General features: G+C 49.8%; 1 protein-coding gene across 5 annotated transcripts in view; it reads left to right on the top strand.

The window, feature by feature from the left end:
- Positions 1 to 26: 26 nt before the first annotated feature.
- Positions 27 to 17,471, top strand: part of SGSM2 (small G protein signaling modulator 2) — a 36,901-nt gene continuing 19,456 nt past the window's right edge. Inside the window, exons 1-4 of one of the 5 annotated variants that reach the window (XM_026517862.4) lie at positions 28 to 366; positions 4,080 to 4,155; positions 16,695 to 16,857; positions 17,131 to 17,292. In XM_026517862.4, coding sequence (XP_026373647.1) covers positions 310 to 366; positions 4,080 to 4,155; positions 16,695 to 16,857; positions 17,131 to 17,292 — 458 coding nt within the window. In that variant the 5' untranslated portion in view covers positions 28 to 309. Of the gene's footprint in view, positions 367 to 4,079; positions 4,156 to 16,694; positions 16,858 to 17,130; positions 17,293 to 17,471 lie in introns of all 5 variants that reach the window. The other 4 variants (XM_057317753.1, XM_026517863.4, XM_057317754.1 and 1 more) reach the window with 4 other exon arrangements.

Below are 17,471 nucleotides of genomic sequence, written 5' to 3' on the forward strand. Positions count from 1 at the left end.
CCCCCGCCCCCCCCCCAGCGCCCCGACCCTCCCTCCTCCCGGTGGCAGAGCGCACCCCCCGCCCCCGGCTGTGGGAAGGGGCCGGGCCAGCCGCCTGACGTCTGTGCGGGGCTCGGAAGATGGCTGCGGAGCCCAGCGCCCGGCAGTTGCTGCGGCGGCGGCGGGCAGGGAGCGCGGCGGGCAGGGAGCGCGGCGGGCGCGGGCTCCGCCTTGTGCGTGGGGCGCTGAACTGAGAGGCGCGGAGGCGGCGAGGGCGCGCGGGGGGCTTGGGGGGCAGCTCGGCGTCACCTCCCCGCCACCCGCCGCACCATGGGCAGCGCGGAGGACGCAGTCAAAGAGAAACTGCTGTGGAACGTGAAAAAGGAGGTAAAGTCGGGGCAAGGACCCCCTGGGGCTCGCGTCCCTGCCCGCGTGCCGGGGACGGGGGGGGGGGGGGTGTGCTCGAGAATGTCCGAGCCCCCGCCCCTCCCAGGCGCGGGCGCTGTAGCTCACGGTCCTGGGCCGGGCGGGGGCGGGGTCCTGCACTGGAGGCGGCTGTCGCCTCTCTCCCGGATCTGGGGACAGCACCCCTCTGTCCAAGGGGCCAGGCCGGCGCTCCGGCGCTTGTTTGCTCCGCGGTCCAGCAGCTCCCCGCCCTGTGACGGCAACAGCCCTAGGAGACCAAGGTCGGGGGAGGGGTGGCGGCGATTTCTAGAGAGGTGGTGCTGCCCATTCATGGCCCGCGCCGCCTGGGGGGGGGGGGGGGGCGGAGCCCCGCGCGAGACTCAGCGCTAAACGGGTGGTTTGGGGGCTTAGCTCGGGTTTGTCCTACACCCGATTCTGGGATCCCTCTGGGAACTGAGTTGCTGCTGCTTGAGGGTTCGTCGCACACGTCACTGCCTCTCACAACACGCCCACCTCCCTACCCAGAGACCGAGGGGAAGGCGGGTTGAGAATGGTTTTTAAGACTCAAAATTTTTACCCCTTTGAGGACGGCCCGCCCACGACCCCAAATGTCAGGAAGAGAGGAGTCCTTGGCTCTAATGTCCTTTACCTTGACCCTGCACCAAAACCCATTTCGGTTTCATTGTGTGTGTTGGGGGGGGGGGGTGGTACCCATATGAATGACTCACCGAGTATGAGAGCTAGAGAGCTCAGACCTGCAGCGTGAATTAGAATGGATCAGGCCTCTGGAACCATGAATCCGCACCTACCTTTGTGGCTGTCTTCTACCAGATGTGCAAACTCCATGAGGGCAGGAAACCCGTCTCTTGTCTGCTGTTCTGTATCCAGGACCTGGCACACAGTAGGGATTCAATGAGTTTTTGGTAAATATCTTGGAGACTGCAAGTGGTGGGAATTCATAACCTTGGAATACTCTGAACCTAGCTCTGTGTGACTTGAATAATTTACTTAACCTCTCTGAGTTCTAATTTCTTCATCTATGAAAGGATATGTTCTTCATATATAAAAGTTTACCATATTGGTTCCTTTACCCCTTCCTAGAGTTTTAGGATTGGAGAAGACTCTGGGTTCTCAAACTTCTGGAAGGCTCTGGGTGGTTGTCCTGCATTAACTATGGCCTGGCCACTGTGCCCTAACATTTATTTGGTCCCCTCCCTCTTGTTGGCCAAGAAGTGGTTGAAGCCATCACCTTTCCAGCTGTGTGTGAGAAGCTCACTCCTGACTTTCCTGTGAAGTGGCCAAGAAAGTATTTTAGGCCAGGAGTATTACCAAATCAGCATTTAAACCCCAGCCCTGGTTTCCCCAAGGAAAAGGGAAATCCCAAGTCTCCGGTTATCCTAAGGAAACAAGCAATCTAGTGACAGAGATCTGTATGAACTGTATGAACAAGAACAAAAAAGTAGCCACACCTAAACTATAGACAGATGTACTAGGATTGTTGGTGTGATCCAAATTTAGGGTTGATCAGTGATGTAAGAGAGATTTCTGAGAAGACTGTGATTGTTTTTTCAATACTTAGAAGGCTCTTTATACTACTCCAAGAATGATTCCTGAACAAATGTGAGAAGTGTCCAAAATATGTCACAGCTATACCTGACAAAGTTTAACCTTTTATCAATTAGTTCCTTTCTCCCTTCAGCACTTAATTTAGAGAGAAACATATCCTTTCATCTTCTATGAGTAGAAACAGTGGGAATAATTTTAGGCAAGGCTGGTCTTTCAACACAAAACCTCTGGCATAATTCTAGAGTCATCTGTAGGTCCTTCTAATCCCCAAATCTGCCCTACCAGCCTGTTTCAGATGCCTGCAGGTCCTTGAGCTGTGACTTTATGCTGTTTAATACAAACACCCCTTGGGAAGAAATCTAGGAAGCTTTTAGCAGTTTAGAATGCAGGATCAATCTGATTTCCCTCTACCTAACTGCTAATCATGAGCAGTTTCCAGTAGAGAGAAGCCTCCAGGTCCTTCCTCCTTCCTCCCCAGGCTTTAGAAGCTTTACCATTCTCCAAACTATACAGTCCTAGGTGAGGGCCATGGGACAAGGGCAGCATCAGAACACTGCATGCCTTGTCCAAAGAATGGCAAAGACACACTCTGCCCAGAGATTACTTTATCTGTAAGATTTTATACTGGGGTTGAGGTAATCCATTCCTGTAATCTCCAGTATTAGTATCTGTCTCTTGGCAGGTTCCCCCAGGACATCAAAAGTGCTTGGCTTAAGTGTTGGGAGCAACTAGAACCTCATACATTGCTGATGGGGATGTAAATTTGTATAACCACTTTGGAGAGCTATTTGGCAAAATCTAGTAAAGTGGAATATAGGTATCAGAAATTCCTTGTCTAGAAATACAAATCCGAAGAAATGAGCACCTATGTTCACTAGAAGACATATCTGTAATGTTCATAGTAGCACTATTCGTGACATCCTCAAATTGGAAACTACCCACATGCCAGTCAATTGTGTGTGTTAACACAATGGAGAATGAACAATCCACAGCTACATACAACATGAACACATCTTACAATCAGAGAGCAAAAGAAACCCAGTCACAAAACACTACACACTGATTTCATCTATAAAAAGTATAAAAACCCACAAAACAGCTCTATGATGTAAGAAATCAGAATAGCAGGTATCCTTGAGGGGAGTAGTGACTGGAAGGAGGTATGGCAGTGATGGGTACTTGGGGGGGCTGGTCACATGTTCCCTGTGTGTGTGTGTGTGTGTGTGTGTGTGTATATATATATATATATATATATATATATAAAATAAATTTTATTTATTCATTCGACAGAGATAGAGACAGCCAGTGAGAGAGGGAACACAAGCAGGGGGAGTGGGAGAGGAAGAAGCAGGCTCATAGCGGAGGAGCCCGATGTGGGGCTCGACCCCATAACACCGGGATCACGCCCTGAGCTGAAGGCAGACGCCCAACCGCTGTGCCACCCAGGCGCCCCACATGTTCTGTTTCTTTATCTGTTTATTGGTTTGACAGGTGTGTGCAGCTTGTGAAAATTCATCAAGCTGTATAATTATGACATATGATTTTTTCTATAGTTTTACTATCCATCAATAAAAAAAATTGTGTGTGTGTGGTTTTTTAAAAGTGCTTTCTTAAAGTTGTGACTATTCATCTTACAAGGTATTTGGAAGCTTTTACATCCAGGTAGGAACACAAAACATTAGGGTTTTATTGAAATAGGGCTTGCAAGCTTGTGGAGAGTGTCTCTGAGGCCTGGCTGAACCTACCCCTAACCTTGGAGAAGAGGGAGTAAATAAGGGGCAGGTGGTTTATCTACACCCTGTAGTGAGCTAGATTGTCCTTAAAGGACAGTGTGTCTGCCCAGAAGCCCTTCTCCAGCTAAGTACAGATGAGCAAATGGCATCCTGTCCTCCACAGTGGGGCACTTCCTCCTGGACTGGAACATCTGCACCGATTGCTTGGTGGATTTATGACATCTCTCTTCCTGGTTGCCTTTCCAAGAAGACACTTTACTTCCCCACCCCTTCCATCCCTATTTACTGCCTTCTGCAAGTGTCCGGACCCAGACCAGGAGAGCAGGGCCAAGCTGTTTACTTACCCTCAGTCCTTTGATCGGAAAAATAAGTAAGATGCTGCCCATTTGTCCACAGGTGAAGCAAATCATGGAGGAGGCTGTCACCAGGAAGTTTGTGCATGAAGATAGCAGCCACATCATTGCTCTGTGTGGTGAGTGACTGGGAGCGGTGGGAAGTGGGTTTAGAACTACAGACACTGTCCTAGGCCAGGGAAAGAACAGTCCTCAGGTTTAGTAGTTTTCAAATACGGCTGCAAATTAGAATCCAACTCTGAAGGATTTGAGATCCCCCGACCTACGGAATCAGGATCTCCAAGGCCCAAGGATCTATATATATCTAGTTCCTTTGATGTTTTGCGTGCATCAGAGTCACCCGAAGAGCTTGTTAAAACACAGATTCCTGAGTCCCAACCCTAGAATTTCTGATTCTGGTAGGTCTGGGGTGGGCCTGAGAATTTGCATTTCTGACAGATGGTTCTGATGCTGCTGGTCCAGGACTGGTCCAGGACCACGCCTTGAGAACCGCTGACCTAGGTAATTCTGGTTTGGGAACCACTGCTCTGGTTTATTTTTACTTTGGGGGAAGGGTTTGTGTTTTTGGGTGCTTTCTGTGCCACATAACTTTCTAATTAATCCCACCTGTATTGCTCTGGCATCCCAGCTCTCCAAGTACTGCATTGGGTGCAAAACAATGTGAGCTATGATAGGAGGGAAAACTAAAAGCCCTCCCGCCTTACAAGGGAAAAAGTCAGACAATAAAGCATCCCTTCCTCCTCACTGTGAAGCATTCTGCCTTTGCAGGGGCAAGCCTGTCTCTACATAGGATTTCCAGGAATTCAGTCTTCCTTTCAGCTCCCTTTCTGAGGGGACAGCTTGCCATCTCTACGTTGTTTTTCCTTGGGCTCTGAGATTGGTGTTTGGGGTTTGTGGAAGGGAGGTTGTGTATTTCTGAGAGGAAGGAATGAGAGGAGCAAGTAAGGAAAGGACCACTGTTTGACAGTGCCATGGTAAGGCAGAGCTGCCCACCACCAGTCTAGCAGCAAATGCTGAGGGTCTGCCAGGAGCCAGATACTGTTCTCCGGATAGGGAAACAGCAGTGACAAGATAGACAGAATCTCTGCCCACAGGGCTTACATTTTGTGGGGAGAGGGAAAACCAAATGCACACATAAATATATCCTGTAATAAAGGTATGAAGAAAAATAAAGCAGAGAGATGAGGGAGAACAGCTGGGGAGAGATGGCCTGTGAGCCGAGTCTGAGTGACAGCCTGAGGGTTCACGTGAATCCTGGTGCTCTGCTTGCTTGTCATCTTGGACAAGTTTCTTAACTTCTGTCACCCTTAGTTTGCTCTGCTAAAACAGGATGGTGATTCCCATCTCAAGGAATTTTTGTGGGGATTGAGATGATGCATGTGAGCATTTCTAGCACTGTAAGAGCTCAGGAAATGTCTGTCTTTCCTTCTCCATTGGATGGTGAGGCTGAAACTAGGTTTGCAGGATTTGAGTTCCCACCATCTTCCCTTTGGGTAAGTATCCGTTTCTTCGAGATGATGTTATGATTCCCAGGTTTACAAGGAACGATCTAATCTCACCTTTTCTCAGGCAGAACCTATGTTAGGGGAGAAGCATGCTAGTCTTGCAGTAAGTGGCTTCGAAGAATATTAGAACTCTACTCCTTTCCACCTGTGTTGTGTGCCGCTGACGTCAGCCTCTATCCATCGTTGTCACCAGAAGGGCTCTGCTGGTGGCCCAATTATTCACGGCTTAATTCCTTATCCAGACCACATACAACAAATACAGAAAACAATAAAATAGCGCAAACAGCTTGGGCATGGGCACCCCACGGGGGTGGCCAAGGGGGAATAGAGGAAAGAGAGGCAGGGAGAAAATTGTGGGTATCCCACACTCAGGCCAATCAGGATGAGCAGAAACTGTCAGCTCTCCTCTGGTCAGTCCAGGAGCCCCCAGTGGAGCTTTCACTTTTGCCTCGTGCCTGGAAGCCCAGGGCTCTTTCCAGCAGGCAGAGATATCTTGCTCAACAGGAATGATGCTTCTCCTTTCGGCCAGTTTTAGTTGCTGAAACAGAACAGGGGTCTGTGAAATAGACCTAAGTCTCCAGGGTTCTGCTGGATCTCAGGAGGTACCTTAGGTCTGTCAGTGAAACTTAAACATCCACGATCAGCGAGAACAAGAAGCTGTCCGGGTGTGAGACTGCAGGCAGTGGTGGTGGGGACTGGGGTGAACTGAATATAGCTTGCCACCATTCAGCTCCTGCAGGAATGCCAACCCAGGCTTGCCATGGCCTTTGTTTTATTTTAAGAGGAGCCAGAAGTCTGGGTTTTTATATGAAATTTCCCAGTTTTTAAAGGCTGATAACTAATCCGCCTTATGTGTGTATTTATTTATTTTAAGTAGGTGCCAGGCCCAGTGTGGAGCCCAATGCAGAGCTTGAACTCATGACCCTGAGATCAAGAGTTGGACTATTAACGGACTGAGCCACCGAGGCACCCCATAATTCCCATTCTTAAAAAATGTATGGGCCAAAAAAAAAGGCATCTCCAAGCCTCTACCAGTTTGCTACCCCTGCCTTGGGCTCAGTGCTGTCACTGAGGGGAATGTTAGCAGGAGGGTTTGCCAACAGTATAAAGCTAAGTCAAGTCCATGGAAAAAGGAATCCTTGGGCTTCATCAAAATTGGTATTCAGTGGTAAGGTAAACCCACATTGGGCTTAAAATAAGGTGGTTTTTTTTTTTTAAAGATTTTATTTATTTCTTAGCATGAGTGGGGGAAGGATCAGAGGGAGAAGCAGACTCCCTGCTGAGCAGGGAGCCCGACTCGATCCTGGGACTCTAGGATCATGACCTGAGCCTAAGGCAGTCACTTAACCAACTGAGCCACCCAGGCACCCAAATTAAGATGTGTTTAGGGGCGCCTGGGTGGCGCAGTCGTTAAGTGTCTGCCTTCGGCTCAGGGCGTGATCCCAGGGTCCTGGGATCGAGCCCCACATCAGGCTTCTCTGCTGGGAGCCTGCTTCTTCCTCTCCCACTCCCCCTGCTTGTGTTCCCTCTCTCACTGGCTGTCTCTGTCAAATAAATAAATAAAATCTTTTAAAAAAAATGTGTTTAAAGCAGTGATTATCAAACTTTTTTCCTGTCTGCAAGCCATTTACATGCATCATACAATAGAATCATAATCAGGGATTCTTAGGAGGAGGAAGAGGAAAGAATAGATATGTATTGATGGAAAACTCCACCCCTCTGGCTTTTTGAAGATTTTGATATGCCAGTCTCCTTCACCCCTGGGCAAATGCTCAGAAATGCCTTTGTAGTCTGAACTAGATCCAGTCTTATACTGGGTCCTGCTGTCATCCCAACCACATCCAGAATTCAGCTTTGTTCTGGGAGGAATTGGAGTGCAGAGAAGATACTGAGAGATCTGAGCAGAGCAAAGGCTGTGGAGGTTGGATTAACCACAGAGTGGCCACATTCCCTAGAGCCTTGGAGAGCACTTGGGCCCCTCTGCTCTATCCTGGCCCCTCTGTTCTTGGCAGAGGAGGGCAGGGCCTGGGCAAGATGAGCTGCTCTCAGCTTCCTTAGAGATATTTGAACCAGAAACAGAATCTTCCTGGAGAGCCTTAGAAATGGAACTGAAGAGTCCCAGGGTTGGGCCCTGACCCTGGGCAAACCCAGGAAAGCTGTGCCTGACCCCTGTTCCTATTCCCCACGGGAGGAAGGAGACTCCCAGGACTGGTGAGAAGTGTGTGTTTCTTGTGTGTGTGCTGCGGTTGTTCCTAAACCTGTCTGTCCAGAAGCTGGTCAGGCCCCTGTAGGTAGAAACCTTGTGAGGAAGCTTTGCCGGCAAGCCCTGGCTGGCAGGGGGAGGGGGTCTCCTCTGTGTGCTGTTCTCCAACCACACAGCATGGCTGTCAGGATCAGGCCTGTGTGACTGCCCCCTCCTGCAGCCGGAGAGCGGGGCTTGGGGAGTAGGCCCAAACCTACCACTGTAGGAGGGGGTCCTCCGATATCACTTTTTTATCTTATAAAGGCTTGTCAAGTTTGCATTTCATTTCATAATATGGTCTTTGAAACATTTACTATAAAGGCATACTGTTGAATCAAATTAATGCACCTCGTTTTCTCTGTGGCTTCTTAAATCCCCAGGTGTAAGCTGATGTCTCCTGCCACCGCCTCCCCTCAAGGGCAAAGGTGCTTTTAACTTTTCAAAGTTTTATTTGATAAGCACCCCATGTAGGGCTCAAACTCACAACCCAAGATCAAGAGTCTCCTATTGAGCCAGCCAGGTGCCCCATGGTGCTTTTAACTTTTGCTTTTGGGCACCTCAAGGTTAGGGTTAAACACCAAACTGTCCCAGATTTTGCCTTTGAACTCTGCATTTGTAATAATAATATACATGCTTATAAAGGACACATTTACTCTCTTCCCGTCCGGGATCTGAGGTAATTCAGGCATCAACCCTTGAGCACTGGAGAAGCCCACCATTGCTCTGGACCTGCCCTTCCTCAGGCTCACAGCGAGGTGTGGCTACCTCCACAGTATGTCCGTGTGCTCTGTTCTGATTGGGCACCGAGTTTGGAGTTTAACCTTTGCTGGGTAGAACAGGTTTATAGAGCTGGCCTGGCACAGCAGGTTCTCAGACTCTTGATGTCTCCCTGCACCGAAGGCACTGGGGGTAGGGCCCAGGCCCAGGTCAGCCCTGCCCCTCAGTCACCGGGGTCCCAGCGCCCCCTGCACACATCCTCCATCTGAGGATTCAGCTTCAGGCTGAAGATGAGCTGTCATGGGAGACAGGGGTGGAGTCTGTGGAGCTGGGAACAGCAGCAGGGCTTTATTAACAACCCGCTCCCCGCTCCCCGTTGCTAAGCAGCTTTCATTAGCCTGGAAGGTCAACTGCGGTGAGCTCCTCTGGGGCATGGCAAGGAGATGCTCATGAGCTGGGAGAGAAGCAGGTGCTGTGGAAGGATTGCCTCTCACCTGAGACGTTGCAACCAGAGCTGTTTCAGCACATGCTGAGATTCAGACTCCAGGCAGTTTCTAGTCTGTGAAAGGGAATCCTCCTCTCTTCTTCCCACCCATGCTGAATGAACAGCTCGTTCTCAGGATATCTGGCTTCTGCCTTCCCTCTGCAAATAACTGAGTAGGAAGGAAGGCCCCCTGGGGAAGTGACTCTCACCCTGCCTTGGGACGAGGCTGAGGGCATATGGTGGTGGTCTGTAACCCATGCTCTAAGTGTGTGACCATGGCCAGCAGTTCTGAAGGTTGGTGTGAGGACTAACGGAGTGACACAGGTAAAGCACACAGCATGGAGCCAGGTACAGAGTGGGTGCTCAATAAATGTTGCCATTATCATCATCACCACCAGCAGCAGCTTTCTACTTTGTTCTTCAAACTGATCCTACAGTGTGGCAGGATGGGTGAAATAGGGATTAAGAGTACCCTTACAGTGGTGAGCACTGAATAATGTATAGAACTGTTGAATCACTAGGTTGTACATTTGAAACTAATATAACACTGCATGTTAATTACATTGGAATTAAAAAAAAAGTGATCCTAAAACCTTCCCCATCAAGCCTCCTTGAACCTTCTCCAGGACTTCATCTGAGAATCCATGTTTCTGACAGTTTGGAGCATCTAAACGATTAGAGAAATTTGAACTCCAGGGACTCAGTCAGGGAACTTAATCATATTAAGAAATTTTTACTAATTTTGTAGGTGCAATCAAGGTATTACATACATCTTTTTAAAAGAGTCATCTTTTACAGATACCTACTGAAATAGTCATAGATAAAAATATATGATATCTAAAATTTACTTTAAAATGGGATAAGTGAAAAAGTGGTGGAGGTGGTACAGCTGAAACAAGATGGTCATGACTTGATCATTGCTTGGGTTAGGTGATGGGTACGTGGTGTTCATTCTATCATCCTCTTTACTTTTGTATATGGAATTTTCCATAATGAAGTTTGTTGTTGTTGTTGTTTTTAAGGCGGAGGGGATAGGAGGAGGAAGAGATGCAGTGAGCATAGACAACTCTCCTGAGAAATTTTACGTAAAGGGGAGCAGCTAAATGTTTCAATACCCGAATGGGAATAGGGCCAAGGGAGGTGGTGGTAGCAGTGTTTTGTTTTGTTTTAATTGAAGAAGTTACAGAATGTTTATGCACAAATGGGAAGACCCTAATAAGGAAACATTAAAGGTACAAGGAAGAGAAATGTTTGCTGGAATGATGTCCTTGAGAGGTGAGAGGGGCTGAAACCCAGTGTGTAGGCAGACAGGGTGCCTTAGAGAAGAGCACAGCGAGACCATCTGCAGGGACAGGAGAGAAGCCAGGAGATGGGCCTGAGGTGCAGGAGAAAGGCGCCAGTGTTAATCATCACGTGCAGGGTCCTTGAGAAGTAAAAAAGGAGCCTTTTGTGTCTCTGCATGGTCTGCTTGTAGTCACTCCAAACCTATTGAGATGGGATCTGTTCTTTTCCCTGATTGGAGCTGAAGCTCGGAGAGATTTAGTGGTTTGCACAAAGTCAAATAGCTAGTAGGGAAAGGAGCTACAGTTTGAATCCATATACGTCTTGCTCCAAAGCCCATGCTACCCAGGGATGGGTCTGCCCATGTGGCCCACCTAGGAAAAGAGCCTTGAGGAGCCTTGAGGAGCAGTTGGCCCTTGTGGAGACATGGCTCACATCACCAAACAGTGGACTTGGGGTGTTCAGAGATACTCCGGGAGACAGCGGGTCCCTTGCTGAGCTGAGCGACTCCAGCACCGGCCTGGTTCCCGGGAAAGCCATTGTGAGCACTGTGCGTGCACATTCTGCCCTGCGTCTCCATCGGAACAAAGAAGATGGATGTATGTGGCAGGAATTTCATTTCCCTCACCTGCCAGGTTCTGGAATATCGGGGGCAGTGCTTTCTCCTCACAGTGAAAGTCTGAATGGGAGAGTTGCTTTCTTGTCTTAGGGCATTGAACAAGGCTGACTGCCCCTGAAAGCTGAAGCAGTCAGCGTCACTAGTGCCGGCTGAGAGAAAATATACTCTAGTTACCATAGAAATGCTCGTTCCGGGTGGAAACAGCTGTTCTAGATCCCTGGATGGGAATAGCCAGCCAGGGAACTGGGGAGGAGAGAGGTGGATGATGCCTGCCCTCTCCTCTTTGCTCTTCCCACTTCATCTGCTACAAACAAAATACTGATTTCTCACTTTGCAGTTGGGGGAGTTCCTACTTAAAGGCTGCCCATCCCACCCATTCCTTTATCTCCAGGGAGGCTGCTGCTCTCCTGGCAATCTTGATTCCACCACCCAAGCCATTCAGCTTTTAAAAATTCTGCTCTAGGGGCACCTGGATGGCTCAGTCAGTGGAACATGCGCCTCTTGATCTCGGGGTCGTGAGTTTGAGCCCCACATTGAACACAGAGATTACTTTAAAAATATTTTTTAAGGGGCGCCTGGGTGGCTCAGTTGGTTAAGCGTCTGCCTTCAGCTCAGGTCATGATCTCAAGGTTCTGGAATCAAGTCCTGCATCTGGCTCCCTGCTCATTGGGGAATCGGCCCCTACCCCCCTACTCATGCTCTCTTTCTCAAATAAATAAAATATTTTAAAATATTTTTAATAATAATAAAAAATTAAAAAATAAATATTCTGCTCTAAGCAGTATCTTCAAAAACTCCAGGATCCAAACTAGCCACCTGTGGCTCACTGCTCCACCCAGCACTTTCCTCACTTGGGTTCTCTATGGAAACTACAACAGAACTCCCCCTTTGCACAGATGGCAGCCAGCAGAGGTGGGGGAGCGGAAGTGCTCTTCCCATTACCGTCCCTTCTTGGCTTAGAGCCTTGGGCTTAGTCTTCAGGTCAGGCTGTGCTAACTCTGCATGCAGTGTCCCTGTATCTCAACCAACTGGCCTAGTTCTCTGAAGGCCATTCAGTGGACCCCCCTATTACCAGGCCCCTTGGCTGCTGAGCACAGTTTTAAACATAGGTACGTATGTGCGAGCCAGGGTTGTTGCTGAGGCGCCCCGGGCTGATTGAGGAGCTCTCTACCACTGCTGCGTGTCCTGGGCAGCCATAGTGTTAGTCCATTCTTATGGGCTCCTGGGGTACCTCAGCTTGTCCCAGCCCACTGAAGTGTTTCTCTGGTCCCTGCCTAGCTCAGATCATCTGTGACTAAGCTAAGCAGAGCCCAGGTGCTCTTGTAGGATTGGGGATCCAAGCCAGTTGGGAGGGATTGCTGCAGGAGCTGGTGAAGGACTGGGTGCCCATGGACAGACCCAGCCTTTCCGGGTTTTGTGAGTTTTGATTCACCTCCAGGCTAGAGAAAGTCTCTAACATCATCTCCTAATAGAATCATGGTATCTGGGTTGGAGTGGTCACCTGTTTAATATAATTATTATCCTGATTTGGTAACACTTTACCTGGTTCAAAAATCAACACTGTACAGAAGGTGTACAGCGTCGAGTTTGCTCCGTACCTGGCTCCACTCACCCACTCTCCCTCCACTTACTATTTCCACACAGGTAACCGCTACCACTTGTGCTTCTTATGCATCCCTCCAGAATTTTTTATCCTAGTAAAAGAAATTATATTCTTTGTTTCCCCCACACACACCCTTTTTGTAATGAAAAGGTATGCAGTCATACTGCCCTGCATCTTGCTTTGGGAGACTTTTCACTGTGAATTCCTAGAAAACATCCTCACTTGTTTTCAGAGTCGTATAATAATCTGTTGTATGAATATACCATATTTACTTAACCTGTCCCCATTGATGGACATGAGGATAGTTTCCAGTCTTTTGCTGTTTTAACTAAGTAATCTTGCAGTTATGTTCGTAGACTAGATTCTCAGTAGAGGGGTTACTGGGTCAGAGGTTATTCGCACTGCTGATGGATAGTACCGCACTGCCTCCATAGGAGTGATGCCAGCCAGCTCTCTCCACAGCAAGGTCTGATAAGGTCCCTTCCGTCTCTGTCTACCAATGTCCCCTTTATTCTAAATTGGACTCCTTGGAGTGGTGAGATCAGTATGTAAGGATTTGTGGGAGGGGGCCCTAGAAGATTCTGTTAGCACTTGTGGTCTCTAGCCCATTTAGCATTTGTTAAGCCCCATAACTCAGTAGACCTTATTGGGACATCAGAGGCTGGTGAGGGAGAGTTCCAGGGCTAGTCTCAGCCTATAATTCCCAGCTTTTCCCTGGGAAGATGGTGCCAGACCTTTTGGGAGAGATGTCCACAGCAAGGTTCTTGTAATTCCCTGAGCCTTCTTGTCAGTGGGATGGGATGACAGAGTAGAGAGGGTATCGTGGGCTCATCTGGCAACATAGCTCCAAAGTTCTCCTGGAAGACCAAGGTTCTCAGAAGTGAGAGAGTTGTGCTTATTGAATGATGTCTGTTTCTCTGTTTGTTTCAATTTATTCACCCAAACCTTTCCACTCCAACCAATGACCAAAAATAGTGTTGATTTGTATTAATTAGTACACATTTGTCCCATATGAAATGAGCTAGATGATGTCAGGGATGTCTTGCCCCTCTTCTGGTGGTTCCAGAGTGGCTATAGGTGATACCGGGACCTAGTGGAAGGGGGGTCCTGAGCCTTCACTTTGAAGGAGGATGGGTTGGGCTGACTTGGTGCTTAAGCCGTGATGAACATCTCTGCCACAGCCCTCCACCCTGGGGAGGGGTCATGGTGGCAGTCTGGGGCAGAAAGCAGTATAAGGTGCTGGAGTTTTGCTTGGTGCTCTGGGCCTTTGGTCAGGAAAGGCAAGGCATGGGCCTCTGGATGGTTTCTCCTGGGAAAGGGTGCTTGACAGCCTGTGAAAGGCCCTCCCTGGGGAGCGAGGGCAGCGGGAGAATTTGACCTCATTGCTGATGGTTCTGCAACCGAGTTCTGAGTGGTGTTCACTGTACATTGTGGGGCAGGGAGAGTCTTTATACTTGCACCTCTGAGTTTCAACCAGTGGAACTGTCTATGGTTCAGCTCAACCCAAAAGTCTTAGAGCTTAGAGGGATTCTAAAGCTTTTGGGGGTCAAGTACCCCTTTTAGAGGCTAAAATCATGGCTACTTTATCCAGAAAAACACTCACGTAAGCATCCTGGAGCACACCAGTGATTTTGTTTGTGATATTCGGGGGTCTTTGGAAGGTGCAGCAGCTCACCCACGAACCCTCTTAGGATAGCAGTTCTCAATTATTATTAGTGTTACTGTTATTACTACTGTGCCTACATGCTGCAAACAGTATTTTTCCTTGCACGTGCTCACTTTCAGAGGGGTGGGGGCAGACAGCCCACGGTGGGAATGGGGAAGGACAAATGTAGTTTGAACAGTCACTGGCCAAGGAGCCCATGGAGCTGGGTTAAGAATACCTGGCGTAGAGGGTCATTTACATTGCTTGGAAGGTAAAGTTGAGAGGGATTTCTCCTTCCCCAGACATTGCCTGGCACCTTGCCTGCATTTCATAGAAGGAACTTAGGGGCTATGGGGTGTGCAGGACAGTACTAGGCATGATGTTTGGGCTTCTCTCAATATTCTCTACTTGCAGTAATTGCTGAGGGATGCCTCTGCTCACCCCAGAGAACCCTAATGCCTGCGCTCAGAGGCTGCCTGAGAGTGTGGGTGAGGCCAGGCGGGATGGGAGCACTACTACCCGCCAATACCAGGCTCCCCAGCCTGGCTGCATTTGCAGTCTCCTGGGGAAGGTGGGAAGGCTAATGGCTCATTATGCCAGCAATTAGTCATATCACTGAGACACATGATTCCCTGCAAGACTGGTGCCGTCTGCTGCCACTCTGGCCATGTTCAGTGCTGCTTCTCTCCCACTCTGAATGGGGAGTGGAATCCCAGGAAATGGTCACCACTTTCCTATTGGTGCTGCAACCCCAGGACCAAGAGACTGGGACTCACGCACCTGTACATCACAGGGCCACGCAGGACCTCCAGGAACCCAGGGGACAGCCATGGAGTGAAGTATGGGGACACTTAAGTTGAGATTTCCCCACATGCCCCATACACACATGATATGTATAGGTGTATCTGTTTGTACACACATTTGCACATACATGTGTGAACATGCTGTGAGGGAAAGGCTGTGCCTTATAAAATAAAGTCCTCTGAGGCCTGAGTAGGGAAGAGCCCAGCAGGAAGCTCCTAGGAGAGGGAGGGTCCTGCCTTGTTTCCCCTCCCTTGGGATGCTCTTACCGGGTCCAGCCTCCAGTCCCAGGACTCTTTCCAACTTCTTGACTTCAGTACAAGAGAGGGCCAGACAAAACTCTTATAGGACAGCAGTGACTGCCTGTCAGTTACTAAAAATGAGAACAAAAACCAAGTGAGAGCCTGGGATCAGTGGTTATTTCCTAAGGCCAGGCTTCATATTCTAACAACAGTAGTCACAGTCAATTTGATAGGGCCTTAGTTCCCCTCTTCCTGAGGGAACGGCATCTCCATCCACCTCTAGGCAGCCTGTGACCCCCCTCTCCTATTCCTGCCAGGGAGAGGTCTTGCAAAAACCCAGCCCTTGCAGGTTAACTGTGGAACAGGATCTTGCCAAAAAGGACTGAGGACTAAGGAACCGACAAGGATGGAGTGCCTCCTGTCTGCAAGGACTTTACTCAGTTCAACCCGTGTAACATTTAATGCCAGTCCTTAGAAGTAGTCCTATTTCGTAGATGAAAACAGGCTCAGAGTGTTTTCCCCCACGTTTCCCAGGGGTGGTGAGTGGCCATGCTAAGCTCCAGACTCTGTTCCGACTCTCACCTCCGGCATACCAGTGTTGTCAATCCGTATAGAAAGAGCACCTGTGACATGAGGGGAGCACTCCTCCTCTCCCCTGTGGGCCCCCTAACACACCTGGAGGAAGTGAAAGGGGCTGGGCCAGGGTTTGGGGTCCTGGGTCATGGTTCTGGCTCTGCTACTACATGACCGTGATCAATTTCCTCTTTCTGGGCCTTTCCCTTCTCATAAAGGCCGAGCACCCCCCATACATACTAATATTTTTAGACTCTACACATGCCCGGGGCAATTCCCCGTCTCTTCCCTTCAAGTTGTTCTTTCCTTCCTGCAGGATGCAGATGGAGAGAATAAGCCTAGCCCCTAAAAACATGAATGAGTGAAGGGAAATCCTCCCAGCATGGGAAATAGAAATCTCTCACTCTCGGCTGCAGGGCTCATCAATAATTCAGGAGCCGCTGTTGGGTCTGATCTCTGCAGTGGCCTCATCAGTATTTTGCCTCCTTCCCAGAGCCCTTTCCTTAGCAACCACATCAGCCCTGCTTGCCAGGAGGGCTGCTGGGCTGTGTGCTCCCTGCATCCCCTGTCCCGTAGGTGCTGACCCTGCTTGCCCTTGTGGGTGGGGGAGGAGCCACTGGAACTGGCAGCTTTGGTCCTCACAGCCCCGGGACAATGCTGCACACAGGAGGCATGTATACACCAAGGGAGGGGCGGGGAGGGATGGTATGGCATGTCAGCCCCTGCAGGTCCACCCTGGCAGGGACAGACAGGCAGGGAGAGGAATTTTGGAAGGAGGTCAGGGTATATCTCCCTGGCCTGCCTCAGACTGAAATCCTTCCTGCTCATCCCAGCATGGGTCAGGGCCTGCGTCTACCCTCTGCTCTCCGTAGCTATGAGGAAGAGGAGTGTTTCTCCCTTTCCCCCTCTTGCCCAGGCTCAGGGGCTGGTTTTCTTTGTGGCTTAGGTGCAGTGGAGGCTTGCCTCCTACATCAGCTCAGACGCCGTGCTGCTGGCTTCCTGCGCAGTGACAAGATGGCAGCCCTGTTCACCAAGGTGGGGAAGACGTGCCCAGTGGCTGGGGAGATTTGCCACAAGGTACAGGTGCTACAGCAACAAGTAGAGGGCAGGTGAGCCTTGGGCCAGCTCCTCCCATCACTCCCTTCTGCTCTTTGCACTTGGCATTTGCTACTTCCCAGGTTGGCTTCCTAGGCTCATTTCTTGCAGGGTCCCTTGGTGAGACCAGGGTGGGGCTTGGCTCCTTTTGGACACAAGCCCCCACTTCAACCCCTCATCTTAGTCAGTCCTCTGGGTTCTTGTGGCACCAAACTCTTTTCCTAACGCCACCTATCCCAGGCTTACCCCCAGGCCCTCCACTTCTGAAGCCCACCCTCTCTTTGCAGGAAACCCTCGGTGGGCAGCCAGGATGGCCTGCGGAGACAGGGCTCTGCCAGCGGGAAGGCCCCAGCTCTCAGCCTGCAGGCCTTAAAGCACATATGGGTGCGCACGGCGCTCATGGAGAAAGTGTTGGACAGGGTGATGCAGTACTTGGTAGAGAACTGCAGGTGACTGCCCCTCCCCCAAGTAGCCCCTCCCTGGGGCCCACCTCCTGAGCAGTCCTCAGCATGCGTGATTGTCCACAACAGTCTGGAGGCGTGCCTATCTTCCCCTCTAGGACCCGGAAAGCACAGACCACACCAGGCACCCCGCAAAGCTCAGTCTTTGTGGACTCATTTCTTCTTAG

The sequence above is a fragment of the Ursus arctos genome, unplaced genomic scaffold (genome assembly GCF_023065955.2).
Source record: "Ursus arctos isolate Adak ecotype North America unplaced genomic scaffold, UrsArc2.0 scaffold_24, whole genome shotgun sequence".
NCBI classification, from domain to species: domain Eukaryota; kingdom Metazoa; phylum Chordata; class Mammalia; order Carnivora; family Ursidae; genus Ursus; species Ursus arctos.